The sequence below is a fragment of the Microcaecilia unicolor genome, chromosome 11 (genome assembly GCF_901765095.1).
Source record: "Microcaecilia unicolor chromosome 11, aMicUni1.1, whole genome shotgun sequence".
Taxonomy (NCBI): domain Eukaryota; kingdom Metazoa; phylum Chordata; class Amphibia; order Gymnophiona; family Siphonopidae; genus Microcaecilia; species Microcaecilia unicolor.
The window spans coordinates 38361520-38379111 of record NC_044041.1 but is presented as its reverse complement, the minus strand read 5'-3'; the positions used below and the strand labels follow the sequence as shown (position 1 = coordinate 38379111).

Below are 17592 nucleotides of genomic sequence, written 5' to 3'. Positions count from 1 at the left end.
AAAGCACAAACAGAAGAACAAATGGCTAGAAATGTAAGGAAGGATGACAAGAATTTTTTCAGGTATATTAGTGAAAGGAGAAGACTAAAAATGGAATTGTGAGAGTGAAAGATGCTGTGAACCACTATGTGGAGAATAGTGAGGAAAAAGCAAATGTGCTAAACAAATACTTCTGTGTTCATGAAAGAAAATCCCGGAGAAGGACCATGATTGACTGGCAAAGGTATATATGAGAATGGAGGGGATATGGTATCGTTCACAGAAGAAAGTGTTTATGAACGACTTGAAAAATTAAAAATGGACAAAGCCATGGGACTGGGCAGGCTCCATCCCAGGATATTGAGGACGCTCAGAGAGGTTCTGGGAGATCTTTTTAAAGATTTGTTTAGTAAATCCTTGGAGACGGGGGAGGTTCCGTGGGATTGGGGAAGAGCGGATATGGTCCCTCTTCACAAAAATGGTGACAGAGAAGAAGCTGGAAACTACAGGCCGGTAAGCCTCACTGGTTATTGGAAAAGAAATGGACGCGATGTTGAAGGAAAGGGTAGTGAATTTCCTTGAATCCAATAGGTTACAAGATCCGAGACAATATGGGTTTACCTAAGGTAAATCATGCCAAATAAATCTGATTGAATTCTTTGACTGGGTGACCAGAGAATTGGATGGAGGACATACGCTAGATGTAGCCTGCTTAGATTTCAGCAAAGCCTTTGACATGGTTCCTCATAAGAGGCTCTTGAATAAGCTTGACAGGCTGAAGTTAGGACCCAAAGTAGTGAATTGGATTAGGAATTGGTTGACAGACACACCAGAGGATGGTGGTTAATGGAATTCACTTGGAGAAAGGAAAGATGAGTAGTGGAGTGGCTCAAGAATCAGTGCTGGGACCGATACTGTTCAATATATTTGTGAGCAACATTAAGTTTAGTAGGTAAGGTCTGTCTTTTGGGGGATGATACCAAGATTTGTAACAGAGTGGACACTCTGGAGGGAGTGGAAAACATGAAAAAGGATTTGCAGAAATTAGAAGAATGGTCTAATGTTTGGTAATTAAAATTCAATGCTAAGAAGTGCGAAGTGATGCACTTAGGGAGTAGAAATCCAAGGGAGACATATGTGCTAGGCGGTGAGAGGCTGATATGCACAGACAAGGAGAAAGATCTTGGGGTGATAGTATCTGAGAATCTGAAGGCGAAGAAACAGTGTGACAAGGTGGTGGCAGTAGCCAGAAGGATGCTAGGCTGTATAAAGAGAGGTGTAACCAGCAGAAGAAAAGAGGTGTTGATGCCCCTGTACAAGTTGTTGGTGAGGCCCCACTTGGAGTATTGTGTTCCGTTTTGGAGGCTGTATCTTGTTGAAGATATAAGAAGACTTGAAGCAGTCCAGAGGAGGGCGATGAGAATGATATGAGAAGGACATATGAGAAGAGACTGGAAGGCCTGAATATATATACCCTAGAGGAGAGGAGGGACAGGGGAGATATGATACAGACGTTTAAATACTTGAAAGGTATTAATATAGAAACAAATATTTTTCAGAGAAGGGAAAGTAGTTAAACTAGAGGAAATGAATTGTGGTTGCGGGGTGGTAGACTTAGGAGTAATGTCAGAAAATTCTTGTTCATGGAGAGGGTAGTTAATGCCTAGAATGACCTCCTGTGGGAGGTAGTGGAAAAATAAAAACTGTGGCGGAATTCAAAAAGACGTGGGGTGAACACAGAGGATCTATAATTAGAAAATGAATGATTGATATAATAAAACTTAAAGGGTTGCATATGTGTTTTGCATATCAAGTGATGCTTAGATGGCAACTGTAGCTGCATCGACTAAGGCCAGGGCTGGCTTATGCGGTCTGAGTCCCACATATGGCGATCCGGTTTAGGATGGGTTGGAGAGAGCTTTGACGGAAACTCCAGTAGTTTGGAACATGAGGACAGTGCCCCACAAATGACAAGACGGATTTGGATAGGCTGGAGTGGGCTTTGACGGCATCTCCAGTAGTTGGAACATAAGGACAGAGCCGATGGGACTTCTGTGGTCTATGTCCCAGAAACACCAAAGAAAGACCATGATCAAGTATATAATATCACATTCATTGTTGATTTTAAATCTTGAATTGATAATGAATATGACTATTATGTAGAATGAATGGAACATTCAGGTCTTTATCTGCCATCACTTACTGTGTTACTAAGTGCTGCACCTTACACAGCGATTGTTGATGTGATGGAGGTTATACACTGTTCTATTATTATTTAGATTGTAAGCTCTTTTGAGCAAGGACTGTCTCTTTGTATCAGGTGTTCAGCGCTGCGTGCGTCTGGTAGCGCTATAGAAATGCTAATAATAATATAACTCGCACAATTCATGGAACTCTTGGTGGTTTACAATAAGTACATTCACATTATATTTATAATTTTAAATATCCATAAGAATTTCTCATTCACTTGTCTTTAACAGAAGCCTTTAGAGAGGCATTCAGGGAGACATCACCTTCCATCATAAATTCATGTTTTGCACTAGGCTACATCATGGGAAGGTCTACAATTAGTATCTGCATCCCTGTGCTTTTTGGTATGGTTAATATATGATTTTCCCTCTCAGCACCAACTTAGCTGTTTCCCAGAGAACAGTAGCATTTAACTCCTTCCCGTCCTCCAAGGTCTCCTGCCATGCCTTACAGACATAAATTTGAAAGTTGCAATCCCGACACTAAACAGGACTCAATCTCCATTTTGTAGAAGCTATGTGTGTCTGTAGTGCTGTTAACCAAACAGTCTGCATGTAGTTTTTCTTCTTAGGTTCAAAGCAACATCATGAGAGAGAATGCAATGTGTGGCATGCTGCCAGCTAGCCTCTTAGCCTTCATTGATAAGAAATCAAGGCACTGAAGAATTCAGTCCAGGCCAAACAGTCTCAGTATAGTAATAAAATGTTCAGGGATAAATTCTTTACACAAAGCTGAGAAATCAGCACAGAGTATATTCTATAAATGGCGCTTTTATAGAATAGCACTTAGAGCCGGCTCCTTTGCCAAAAGTTGGGAGCTGGTATTTATGCCAGATGAAATCTGGTGTAAATTCCGGCGCCCAACTCTTGGAATTTGAGGGAATGGCGCTATTCTATAGCACATGCAGTTTTTTGGAATGCCCACTATGCCCCCTTTTGACTTGCATGCCCCCTTTATAACATGCAGAAAGATGCACGTGCAAATTCTAATTACTGCCAATTAACTGCAATAATTAACAATTTATTGCATGTTAATGGCTCATTAGCTAATTTGCACGTGAACATTTTGGCATCATTTATAGAATCCGGGGGTCAGCCATCTTGTATGCGATTTCAGGGAAGAAAGTGCCAGAGAACACTTAACATGCCAGAAATACAGTAGGCACCACAGAGCAAACCCTGGTAACAATGCCAGAGATTAGGGAAGCAGCAAGTTCACTCCAGGGTGCACAGAAAAGTTTTTAGCTCAGCTACTGTAGAATAAACCTTCCAAGTTCTAGCATGATAACACCCAAACCTGGACCAGGTATTGCATTCTAAACCCCCTCTCCCACCTCGATTTAAGAAAAAAAAAAAAGAAACTGTGAACAATAAGGCACCATTTTCTTCAAGTGGGCAGCAACAGTTGCAGAGAAATCCTGAAATAGCAGAACTTTTGTACCATGGGGTTGAGGTCTGTTTTTTTTAGCATGACAAGCTTTCAAGGCTTCAGTTCTGTCCGTAAGATATGGAAAATCACTGGCCAGGCCCAGGCTTTCGGGCAGCTCCTGCTCATTTAACTCTAACAAGTCTTTGTCAGTTACTGATTCAGGGAGCCCAATAAGTTGGAGGTTATTCCGCTAACTGTGGTTTTCCTGATCATCTGTTCTTACCACCAACTCTGTATTTTTCTTCTGCAATTGAGCTAATTGCTCGTGCAGTTGATCCATGGCCAGTTCTTGGGCTTCAGTATGGTGAGTATATCAGCGATTGTCGTAGCTTGTGCTGCCATGGAATCCTTTATCTCCTGCAAAGTGGTATGCAGTTGAGACAGCTTGTGTTCGATTACCACCTTAACACATTGAGTTAAAAGCTTAGCAACGTCATCAAATGCCACCTTAGAATTGTTTGGTCTCGCCCACTCTTAAGGATTGCCTCCTTGGCTTTGCATTCATTACCAGAAAGCTTCCCTGCAGTGTCAGCGCTCTTCTCGCACTCAAAGTATATGGTTAATGTCCGCTTAGGTGTAATAATCAGTCGTGGGGTAGGATATTTTCTGGAGGGTGCTGAAGAGCTTCTCTGAGGTGAGCCTGCTCGCTATTTTCATCACTTGACTCCTGAGTTCTTGCCTTCCTGTATATTGGTACTTCAGACAAATTCTTGTACGGCATTAGTCTAGCTTTATGATTCTAATGGCATGTTTGTCTTGTACAGGCAGTACCGTCAGGAAGTTGAAGACTTTGTTTCATACTTGGTTAAAAAGTATGAAGAACAGAAGAATTCAGATCCAGAAAAGACCTCATTTAATGTCAAGCCTCAGGTATTAGAAATGTCATGCACATAATCTTCATCTCCTTGTAAGACCTGTCGGAGAAATATCTACTAAACAGCATGTCCGTTGTCTTTCAGGCAGGATGTTTTTATTTGCTATGAAAGTAGTACATTTTTATCAAAACACTAAGCATCGCTAATTATATAGACTATACGTCTATGATAAGTTTTATAGTAAGGGGGTTCTTAACTGGGAATCTGATATTCAGTAAAGGATTTCAGGGAGTCTGCCAAGTCTAACAAAAGCTTATGAGAAATTAAAAAAAAGAAAGAAATACACGTTTAATTGTTTAGCTAAGTTCCTCCCAGAAGAAATGCACGTGTTGATAAAGGGGTCCAAGGAATTTTTTCAGTGCTGGGGTGAGGGGGATAAATGACAACCACAGAAGAACAAAAGTCCTCCTCACAAAGACAGCCAAATGAGCAAACACAACGGGGGTGACACGAAGGATGATGCAGCACAAGCAAGGTCCAGTGGACTCAAAGAAAAGAAACTTCTGATGTGAACTCTGAGTCCATTGGACCTTGCTTGTGCTGCATCATTCTTCGTGTCACCCCCTCTGTGTTTGCTCATCGTGAGGGGGATAAAGGCAGAAATACAGCAGGAATTCTCAACCTATTTCTTCTCAGTTGAAGTTGAATTTGTGCTGCATTCTTAGAATATCTCAAACCAAACTGATATTTTTGTATTTGGTGAGCCTTGACCATCTGATATTCATGATCATCTGATGATCATGAAAAATAATTGTTGACCAGTATTCAAGAAATCTGGTCTAATTGCATATGCTGTTCAGTCCATGCTAAGCTATCCAATGTTTCAGCTTTTTTATTAGAGAGGTGTGGTAGCCGTGTTAGTCTACTCTTAAAGGTTATCAATAGAAATCAAAATAAAACATGGAAAAGAAAATAAGATGATACCTTTTTTATTGGACATAATACATTTCTTGATTAGCTTTCGAAGGTTGCCCTTCTTCCTCAGATCGGAAATTATTTCCAATCTGAGGAAGAAGGGCAACCTTCGAAAGCTAATCAAGAAATGTATTAAGTTATGTCCAATAAAAAAGGTATCATCTTATTTTCTTTTTCATGTTTTATTTTGTTTGATTTCTATTGATAAGCTTTTTTATTTAAATTAATTTTTCTTGTTTATATTTTCTTGGAAACATTTATCACTGACAAAAGCTCACATTAAAATTAAAAAAATATATATATATCACAAGCACACCACCATTACTGTGGTACATTGCATGATATTATCAACAGTTTCTGCCATTTAGCTAGTTGAAGTGAAAAATGTAGGGTCTCCAGAAGTAACCAGGAGAATGACCCTCCAGAAAATGAAATAAATGCTTGGGTGGCACAAAGATATAGGTCTTCCTTTGCCTCTTCACTATATATATTGGGGAACCGTTAAAAAGAAACACCCGTAGCAATCGCTCATTGTCTGAATAATAGATATTCTCTAGAGCAGCGTTTTTCTGCTGGTGTGCCACTGCACCTCCCCAAGTGTGCCACAATGAACGGCCGGCGACTCAAGTGCACCGTGATGTACAGTTGAGCCGCAGAAATCCTGCAGCATATATGTAGTTCCTGACAGGGTTCTGACAGGAACAGGGAGCTGTGGTAAATCTCGGTAAAGACTACCGCTGGATTCCAGCCACCCTCCTCCCGTTCTGCTGCTTGTTCCTCCTCCCTGATACACCGCTTCCCACATACGCCACACACAGCACAGCCAAACAGTCTTACTGCTCCCTGTCCCCATGTATGGAGTGACCGCTGTCGTGGACAGGATGCTGGGCTCGATGGACCCTTGGTCTTTTCCCAGTGTGGCATTACTTGTGTACAAGGAGGACCATGATTGTCCTCTTCTGCTGCTACATTGCCCACCACTACAACTATACATTTAAATAGTGTCCCCCTGTGCACACCATTTTTGGATTTGAGAGTGGCGTGGTGATTAGCAAGTGAGTACTGAGTGTAAAAGTAGGGTGGATTGAGTGTCAGGAGGAGTAGGGTGCAAGGACTCTGAATGAGTGAGCCAACGTTAGAGACCACAGTAAGGTGCCCCCCTCAGCCCTACCCCAACTATGACTTTCAGCTCTCCCTTCATTGCTGGAACTGGCTGCATGCTGCCTTCCCTCTCCAGCCACTGTCCCCTTCGCCATACACTGGAATGTCTCTCAAGTCTCTTCCCTTAGACACCCCCCCCCCCCCCCCGCCATTAACAGTACCTTCTGCTATCCCTTCTTGTGTTTTGCCTGGTATCCACTGAATTGCCTTCCCTCTCCAGCCATCTCTCTGTTCCCTTTTCCACACCCAAATGCTAGACTGTCTCTCAAGTTTCTCCCCCTCTGCACCCACTCCCATGTTGTAACAGCACATTCTTCTCTCTCTCCCTCCCTGTCTTACCAAATTGCCATCTCTCTGTCCCCCTTCTCCACACAAATGCCAGACTGTCACTCAAGTCGTGCCCACTCTGCACCTCATCCCCCTCCCCCCTGCCATGTTGTAACAGCAGCTTCTGCTACTCTCCTTTGTCTTTTGCCTCGTGCCTTACGAAATCCCTCCAAGGGGGGGGGGGGGAGGAAGGCCTAAGACCACAAGTCTTCATTCACAGCCCTTCTAGAATTTGTTCCTCCAATGTGTTACCTCCATGTCCATAACATGCCAGAGCCTTGACAGTCTCGTTTGACTGACGGCTTCGACCAGTGCCATGCCTGGGTTAGATCCTGAACATCTCTTAATAGATCTTCTTCTTTAAGCATATGGATGTGGAGAAGGAGACAGAGATTTCTGGAGAGGGAAGGCAGCAGCACACAAAGACATTTTCTTTCAATGAGTCTGACCTAAAAATGCCTATGCCATAGCAACACTGGGGGAAAAAAAACTTCTATAATTCTATGCTGCCAGGAGAAAGGTAGGGGAAATGTAATTGTTTAAAAATATAGCCAGTTCCTTTGAGATACACTGTAAACCTCAAGGAATTGGCTATATTTTTAAACAATCAGTTTTCCCCTACCTTTCTCCTGAGCATCCAACTGGGGATAGACCCTCTTAGTGGCTGTGGGGTGAACCCAGGTGGGTGGCTAGGCATTTCGTAATAATACCATACAAGCTAAGGGCTTTCTTTTTATATTGGACTAATATCCTTTCTACCTTAGCAAGTTTTAAATTATTGAAAAACTCAGTAATACTAAGATGGAGGCAGCAGTCCAGCAGCAAAGAGAATGCTATCCATTCTTTTTCATTGAGTGTCACATGTATAATTATCTCTCAGCTGGTGAGAGGTTATATGTGAGGATTTTCTGTATACCATGTGACCCCAGGCTCCCATCTGTCCGTTTTCTGATCATTAGATCCAGAAAGGGAAGGCATCCGTTGGTCTCGGTCTCAATGGTGAATTTTATGTTGGGGTGGCCGCTATTTAGAAGGTTTAGAAAATCACGGAGGTTTTTCTGCCCCTAGGGCCAGATGACAAAAGTGTGGTCTGCATAGTGGATCCACAGTTTGGGTTTGAACTTGGCACTGTCCAGTAAGGTGGACTCAAGAAACCCTATTAATATTTCGGCTACCCCTGAGGAGAGCGGGGGAGCCCATCGTTGTGTCTTCTGTTTGGGCATAGTACTGTTCCTGGTACTGAAGAGTGTTGTTTTTAAACAGAATGCTGCTAGGTTAGCCCATTCCATCAATAGTCCATGTGTCTGTAGCTTCTGGTTTATGATATGGATTGCTTCATCCACTGGGACTTTGGTGAAGGGGGAAACCCTATCAAAACTGACTAAGGTTACAGTAATCAAGATTGGATTATTGTAACCTTACGTTAGCTAACTATTCTAAATCACTTATCCATTGTCTACAATTGTTCCAGAATTCTGCTGTTAGACTAATTTTTGGGTTATCCTGATTTGAATCACTTCAACCTTTCTATGCTAAACTTCAGTGGTTACCTATTGCTGATAGAATTCAGTTCAGATTAGGTGTTACCAGTTTCAAAATTCTTACTGGTGAAATTCCAGAATATGTTGACTTTAGTATCACTGTTACAAGGGTCCTCTAGTAGATGCAAAACTCAAAATTTTTTTCAATTAAGATTTCCAATGTATAAGAACATAAAATCAGTCAAACATCTTTCGTTGTCTATTCAATATCAACTAGCTAACCTGTGGATCCAGCTTCCGTTGTCTTTAAGACCTTGCACTCGCTGTTTTCAGTTTAGAAAACATTTAAAAGCTTTGCTATTTTGTAAGGCGGGTTTGTCTACTTTAATATGTGATATTAGCTTGTTCTAATTATTTGTAGCTCCTGGATAGATTAGTCTGGCTCTTATTTATTGTTATCCATCCTTGAACTGAATAGGTATATGCGGCATGCAAGAACTGGCGTAATAATAATGTCCGTGTCGCTTAGTCGTAGGCCATTAATGATCTCTATTAGATGGGCAGTATCTCTGACGTTCAAAGCTGTGTCATCAAAGTTCTTAATTTTCAAGCTAGTTAGCGTGCTAAAGGGTGCGTTAGAGAGTTGATTGCGCCTACAATGGGTTTCAGTGGAACTCCTGGTTTTTGGATCTTGGGTAGGCCATAGAATCTGAGGATCCATTATATATACTACAGACCTCACAGCATACCCTGAAGAAAGCCACGGCATGATGACCAAAATGTCGATTCCACTTAGGTGCGGCAAGACCTGGACAGCTGCAACAATCAAAACTTGAATATAGCCTCTCCTTAAAAATTTATATAGTTGCAATAAACAGCTAAACAAAGATGACATCCTAACAATCATCCTACAAATATGTACATTTGTTGCAACTTTAGGGGGGAACAGGTGGGAGAGAGACATCCACTCCAACTCTGGTAAAACTCAACTGTTTCTGATGCACCATCCTGTGGTCCTAAAGCAGCTCCTCCCTTTACCTCTACAGCATCATTTTTCTGCTATTGGGCTGATGGAATGATGATGCAACAGGAGACTTCCTGTGCTTAGAAAACCCAGAGGACAAAATTACTTTGGTGGAATCTAAGTCTGACTACCAGAATTATGGAGTGGGCAAGTAACACAGGGCTCAGAGATGCCTGTAATACAACTCGTCTATTTCTGAGCACCACCTCCCCTTCCCCCCATAAATACATTCAGGAAGCCTCTTAGCTCCTTCTTTCATTAAGGAGGAAATATCACTTTGGCTCTGCTCGCCCATCGTGTTGGCCACCATCAAAGAGGGCATACTTGTTGCTCTCAAAAGAGGAGCAGGTAGACATGAATCGCTTGTTTACTCTCCAAAAATACTAGGACTAGGGGGCATGCAATGAAGCTACAAAGTAGTAAATTTAAAACAAATGGCAGAAAATATTTCTTCACTCAACATGTAATTAAACTCTGGAATTTGTTGCCAGAGAATGTAGTAAAAGCAGTTAGCTTAGCCGGGTTTAAAAAAAGGTTTGGATAGCTTCCTAAAAGAAAAGTCCATAATCCATTATTAAAATGACTTGGGGAAAATCCACTGCTTATTTTTAGGATACTGTAAAAAGAATTAGGCGTTCTACTTGTTAAGTTATCAAAACTCAGCAACAAAATGCAAAAAGTAGAAAAATAGATAAGTGGGTGTCACGCAGTACAATACAACATGAATTTAGAGGATGTCTCTTTTTAACATGAATTTGGGGGATGTCTCATAGATAATGATTTGGCTGTATGTTATGACAAAATACTTTTGTCTGTCAGCCGTAGCAGTCTTTAATCATTGACTACCCCCTCCGTCCAAATTTTAATGAAAAAAGATATCATGTGAGATGTACTTAGGGCACACACTTATAATGGTAGGAAGAAAACTATTTGAACTACCACTAATCAATCAACAAAATAACTTATCTCATGTATCTTGTGAGTATAATGAGGAGCATCCAGGAACTTTCGTTATCCCGACAGGACCTGTTTCGCCAGATTGCTTTGTCAAGGGATAATCCTGCAAAGCCATCAATATATAACAAGAAAATTAAAAATTACAACAAGAATGTTGATACATGTGTAATCTCTAAATGCATTCCTCCTAAAAAACTAAGCTCAAGACTTACGGTTCCAGCTTCCTGGTATGTCTTATGCTCGCTCTATCTTGGTGAAAAAATGGCGGCGGCGTTCTTTTTTTATGTAAAAAATCAACACCGGAACTACTATGTGCTTCCCGTACGTCATTAATAACGTAAGCGTCATCTGTGAATCGGCTATATGTTATACGCTGCAACCTTATAGAAAACAACCCCAATGCATATACGTATTTAAACCTCCTGGCTCGATTGTATCTAAATTAAAAATCCAGTAAGATTCACGCTGTGACAACTTTCTATTACGATCGCCTCCCCTTGAATGTATAGTCACATGTTCTATGACTTGACATCTTAACGTGTCTACAGTGTGACCTTTGTTGATGCAATGTTGCACTAGTGGGGCACCTATGTTTCTTGCCGTGATTCTAGATCTGTGTTCAGTCATACGGGCATTAAGCGACCTGCTGGATTTTCCTATATAGATTTTATCACAAGGGCACCGAATGCTGTATACAATATGAGTCGTCTGACAGGTGGTATAACTGTGTAATTTATGAATGTGATTCTTATGGCAAAAACTATCTGTTTCAATGGTTAACTCGCAGGTTTTACAACTCTTTTTGTTGCATTTGTAATGACCATATTTGATAGACTGCTCTGCTGTGTTTGTCACTGGTAACATTGCAGGGCTTAAAATTTCCTTTAAATTCCTTGCCCGGGAAAAAGCTGTCCTGACTCCCAACTCTTTGAAAAGAGGGTGTGTGCGCATGATGTCCCAATGTTGTTTAATGATCTTAGTTATTCTTTCACCTTTAGGAACAAAACGCATTACACATGTCATAGTTGATTCGTCTGAATGAACTTGTTCTTTGGTCTTCAATAACAGGTTTCTGTTGTTATATTTAGCTCGACGAAACGCACGTTTTAAAACAGATTTAGGATAGCCACGCGACAGAAGTTCATTGGAAAATTTTGTGGACTGAGTAACAAAATCAGTGTCGGAAGTGCAAATTCTTCTGAAACGAAGGAACTGAGAAAACGGCAAGCTGTCTCTTAGATGTCTGGGATGACAGCTGCCATATTCTAAAATGGTGTTCCTGTCAGTAGGTTTAGAGTATACTTTAGTCAAAAAACCACTCTTTACTTTTGTCACTTCCACATCTAAGAAATGAATAGTTTTTTCTGAGAAAGTGATGGTAAACTGAATTTTAGGATGACAACAATTCAGGGATCTTGCCAGGTACCTATGACCTGGATTGGCCACTGTTGAAAACAGGATGCTGGGCTTGAAGGATTGTCCCAGTATGCTGGGCTTGAAGGTCTGTCCCAGTATGGCTATACTTATGTACTTACAAGTTCCTGGGTGAAGGGGGTTGTTCAGTTGGGATCTTTCAAGATTATAATTGTCATAGAAAATGTAAAGAACTTGGCTGAGAAGCATTACCTTTCGTTGGAGGTGAATTGGCTATGTGCAGGAGTGATGTACAATGTTTAGAATTGTTTTTACGTTACTTGTCTTGGCGTTTCTCTTATATTATTTTTACTGACTTTACAAAAAAAATTTAAAAAAGCAAGCTCCTTGGGGCATTTTTTTTTAATTGGGGGAGGGGGGTGCACTCTACCAGTGGCAGGATGCTGCTGCTGCATATGAATTCTTTCTGGCCATCATCCTCATCCCTCTTCATGACATCAGTGGGCAGTTCTTGACAGTCTTTCTCTATAGGCTGTCTCCATAGTAAATTCTCAAGAAGGGAAAACCAATCGCTGGGGTAGATTATACTTCAGTTACGTAGTTTCCCAGTATTCCAGAATGCGTGAGATAGTTGTGTCCATCCACCAGCAGGTGGAGATAGAAAATACTTAGGAGCTGGATTGGATGCAAAGAGAGAGATCTCAATTCAGTTTTTTATCTCCAGCAGGTGGATGGTCACACTTTTCAGTCTCTGGTTCTGAGTGATTTGCTCCTGGTCCAATTGATCATCTGGTCCCCAGTTGAGCTTTGTGAATGGCTTGAGTCTGCGGAGTCAGATCTGTCTCTGGTGCCCTGTGAATTTACTTCTTTCTTCTTTACCTCTCCCCTGTTTCCTGTGGAGCTCTGCTTTTCGAGCACAGCAACCTTAGAAAAAAAAAAGAGAGAGGAAAAGGAAAGAGGTTTACTGGAGAGTGGTACACAGTATCAGTTTTGATTCTGGGATATTCTTTCTCATCTGGGATAAGACTTGTAGAGACTGAGTTTGGGAGGAGCCAGCAGTGGTAAGTCAGACTAAAATTTGACTGAAAAATGCTTGGAGGGATTCTGACATGACGCTTAGCACTGTGTTGTGCTTGTGCCAGTCTGAGTGAAAGTTGACTCCCGCGGAGGCAGTTAAGCGGTTTCCCATTGTGGGACCCACTGGCCAGAGTCGGGGTTTTGCAGTGCGTGCAGGCCGGGAAGTGAGCAGCAGCGACAGCACGTCTTTGGCTTTACCGCAGCATCCAAATATGCCATGGACTTCTAGCTCTCCAGCAAGGCCAATGCGCAGTTTGATGCAGGAGAACACCATTATGTCAGGGCTGACCAGCAATGAGGAACAGCCTCTGATCACACGTTTAGCACAGAACGCAATTTTACAACCTCGGGGCCTGACAGAGCATTCAGCTGCATCAGGACTGTTGTTTTCTCTGGAATTTATAATGCTCTTACACCAGGCCTAAGCAGGGACAGTCTGCTAGATGCTTCAGTTTTTTGCCCTGCTGCCTCTCCAGTTCCTAAGAGATCTCATTTTTAGCCTCATCTGTGCATTCTTGGAGGTCTGTCTGCTTCTCCCTCCTTATCTGATGTGGTCTCGGTCTATGCATAGGAGCTGTTAGAAGGAGGGAGATGACCTGAAAGTACTGAGGAAGTTTCATAAAAAGGAGCCTGGTACTTTTTATTTCTGAGGCGTTGGCAGTGCTCTCCACTGAGGAGCCTTCCACTTCAGCGTCAGGAGTTCCATCTTCATAAATCATGAGGGGGCTTGGAGGTCTTAAGGCTTTCCTGATGCATCCAGACATTCAAGCAGAATGGGTCTCACCAGACACAGGTCTGAGAGTGGGAAGAGCAATGGCTGACTTCTACCCGTTGATACCAGAGGAGAAAGAGAAATTGCAGCTTCCCAGGGTGGTCTCCATTGTTATGAAAGTGACTAAAACACCACCTTTAGAAGGTGGCTTTGCCCTAAATGACCTACAGGATAGGAAGCTAGAAGGTTCACTGAAACATACTTTTGAAGAGGGCTCTGGGCCTTCAGGTGTCAGTGTGCAGCTCATTTGTAGCTAAAGCCTGAACTATCATTAGCAGTCTGCAACACAAGACGGATGCCATAACACCAAGCTGGAAGCAGGATCCACCTACTGGCGGATGCTATATGACATGTTACAGGTTATGGCCCACAATATGTCTTTAGCTATCACGGCACAACAGCGACTCTGGTTGGAACATTGAACAGAAGATGCAGCGTCAGTCATATCTAGTTAAGCTGCCCTGACTGGGCAAGTGCCTATTTGGAGAAGACCTTGGTAATTGGTGAAAGAACTGGGGGGAAACTAAGCCACAGCAGTTGTCGGAGGATATTCCAAAAGTCTCTGGTCATCCGTCTTCAGCGAGCTCTTGATTTTGAGACAGCAAAAGGTACTGGCCTTGTGGTTGGTAATATAGTCAGAAGTCCCGCTTTCAGGCACACCAGTCCTTCCTTTTGTGCAGACAGGAAGTCCTCCTCTTAATCAGCTAGAATACCTAACGCCTCCTGAGCCTTGCAATGATGCGAGACTTGTCCACTCTTCTCTTCCTCCAATAGGGGTACATCATCAGGAGTTTTGGGAGGCGTGGGCCAAATCACGTCAGACCAGTAGGTTCTGGACATTCTTACAGAAGGTTACAAGTTGGAGTTCTCCTGCCCAGTCACTCCTCTCTTGCAGTCTTCTTGTCGAAAGGGAACCAAGGCGGTTGAGGTTCAGGCTCTGTAGATTCTTTGCTGATGCTCTGGGCCATTCCAGTTCCCCAGGCCGAACACGGACAAGGCAGATACTCCATCTACTTCATTGTCCCAAAAAAGGAAGGCACCTTTTGTGTGGTCTTAGATCTCAAAGGTCTAAACCATTGCCTCCAAGTGTCTCGCTTTCTCATGGAGACACTAAGAACAGTCATAGCTTTTGTTCAGTTGGGAGAATTTCTCACCACCCTCGATCTCAAGGTGGCATACTTACATGTACCTATATGGCCACTGCATCAGAGGTTTCTACCTTTTGCAGTGCTGGGCCATCACTTCAGGTTCAGAACTTTGCTCTTTGGTCTCGCCATGATACTGAGAATGTTTACAGAAGTGATGGTGGTGGCTTTCATTTGGCGCCAGGGAAGCATTTGTGCTTCATCCTGTTCTGAGAGCATGGTGGTGACAAAGTTGTTTGTCTTCTGCAGTCGTTGGGTTGGGTGATGAATTTTGAGAAGAGCAGAATAACTCCATCGCAGACTCTGGAGTATGTGGATGTTTTATTTGACACACAGCAAGGGAGAGGACCTTCCTCACGGAACTCAGAAGATCGAAGCTGGTTCAACAGATATGTGTTCTACTTAGTTAAGGCAGGCCCGCCCAGGGTCTGGAACTACTTCATGTTCTGAGGTCAATGATGGCAGCAATGGAAGTGGTTCCCTGGGCAAGAGCTCATATGCAGCCATTACAGGAATCTCTTCTCAGCTGCTGATCTCCATTGTCACAGAAGTATGACTTTCATCTTCCTTTTACACTGGTTTACAGAGTATACAGTGGTGATTGTCGCTCCCTTTCTGATAACACAATGGGAGGTGGTAACAACAGATACCAGCAAGACGGGTTGCGGAACTCATTACAGGTTCCATCTGACACAGGGCACCTGGACGGTACAGAAGTCGTAGTGATCGATAAATCGCTTGGAGCTCAGGACAGTGCTGAATGCCTTGCATGACTTTGCTCCCTTTCTGGTGGGGGCTGGTCCAAATTTTCTCAGACAGTGCAATAGTGGTGGTATATATCAACAAGCAAGGCGAGACCTGCAGCCGTCCAGTCGAGGTGGCCTCCCTCCCTCATGAGCTGGGCATAGAAAAATTTTCTCCGCTTGTTGGCAGCTCACATCGTTGGGTCCTTTGAATGTGGAGGTGAAATTCTCAGCAGGCACTCCTTGGACCTGAGAGAATAGGAACTATCCAGCCAGGAGTTTCAGCTGATGGTGGACCGATGGGGTTCTCCTCTTTTGGACTTGATAGCGACAAAAAAGGAATGCCAGAGTGCACAAATTCTTCAGGCATTGGAAAAGAACCAGCTTGATGGGGATCGATGCCCTACTGCATCCTTGGCCGGAGACATATCGACTGTGTTTTCCCTCCCATAGTTGACCACATATTGAAAAGGATCATATTGTACCGGGATCGAATAATTCTCATAGCCCCGCATTGACTTCAGAGGCTGTGGTACACGGACCTGATTTAACTGATACAGGGATCTTCTCGTCTTCCCAGGTTCACGGCCTGTGGCCTACTGAAGCAAGGTCCAGATCTCAAGGAAGAGCCACACCCTTTTTTGCTTAGCCTAATTCGGTCGTGGCTCCCTTCAGGCTCGGAAACTCTGTACATCCACGGCATATGCGAGGATGTGGAGGACGTTCAAGGGTTGGTATTCTGAGCACGGAGTTTCTCTCTTCTCTGTTCAGATTGCGCAGGTCTTCAGAAAGGATTGGGTTCTCTAAAAGTTCAGGTTGCAGCTTTGGCTTGTTTCAAGGGCTGACTACAGAAGTTGTCTCTTGCGGCTCACACAGATTGTTCGATTCTTGCAGGGAGTGGGATGCTTGTGGCCTCCCTTTCATATGCCATGTCAAGAGTGGAACCTTAATTTAGTCCTTGGGCTCATCAGAAGCCTCCTTTTGAGCTACTCCGGAAGGCCTTCTTGGAAGATCTTATACAAACCATGCTGTTGGTGGCTGTTGTGTCGTCATGTAGAGTTTTGGAGCTTCAGGCTCTCTTGTTGAGATCCCTTTCTCCACTTTTCAGAGGCGGGGGTCTCCCTGCCACGGTTGCTTCATTTCTTCCAAATATGATAAGCATTTCATCTCGTCCAATCCATTGAGCTCCTGTCCTTTCGCAGAGAGGACGAAGATGCTCGGCATTTTTCCTTGAAACTTCTTGATGTGCTTATAGTCATCATTAGATATCTGGAAGTCACGAACGAGTTTCAAAAATCGGATTGGTTGTTTGTGTTTTTGGTAAGCAGAAGTTTGGCCTCATGGCTTCCAAGCCCTCGTTTGCTAGATGGCTGAAGAAGACTATTACTTCATCTTATTTGCTTGCTGAGAAGCAGGCTCCTCAGACCTTGTGGGCTGATTCTATGAGGCATGCAGCAGCGTCCTGAGTGGAGATTACTTTACTGTCTCTGGCGGATATTTGCAAGGTGATGACATGGTTGACACTGAGGCATATTTTCAAAGCACTTTGGGAGGCTAAGTTCCATAGGTTTCTATGGAACTTTGGGAGGCTAAGTGCTTTGAAAATATGCCTCACTGTATATCTTTGCCAAGCACTACAGGATGGACATTTCAATCCGCTTGGAAATCTGTTTTGAGGTTTTGCCTCAGAACAGTGGGGCTAGGGTTCCATCTACTCTAGGCATTGCTTGTAAGCATCCCACAGGTTTTGGAATAGTGAGAAGATATGTAATGGAAGAAAAAATTAGGTCTTACCTGATAATTTTCTTTCCTTTAGTCCTTCCCACTATTCTAGAGGCTTGTTAGAGGTTTCTGAGATATTTAGGTTGAATGTATGATGAGTGAAATGAGTGTATAGTAGATGGTCAATATTGATCAATATTATGAGTATTTATGCTGTCATTGTTTTGACATGTTGACTGTGTATGTTTATTTGGAATCCGTCCTGGATAAGGGTGGAATATAAAGTTTAATAAATGAAATGTTTAGTCAATGCGAAGTAATGGGTCAGATAATGACTGTCACTTTGCATGGTGCTTCCTGCA

General features: G+C 42.8%; 1 protein-coding gene across 2 annotated transcripts in view; it reads left to right on the top strand.

Annotated features, from left to right (window-relative positions):
- The window catches only part of ZCCHC8 (zinc finger CCHC-type containing 8), a 43993-nt gene that overhangs the window by 9503 nt on the left and 16898 nt on the right, over positions 1 to 17592 (top strand). For both annotated transcript variants that reach the window (XM_030217542.1, XM_030217540.1), the window contains exon 4: positions 4422 to 4527. In XM_030217542.1, coding sequence (XP_030073402.1) covers positions 4422 to 4527 — 106 coding nt within the window. The remainder of the gene's footprint in view (positions 1 to 4421; positions 4528 to 17592) is intronic.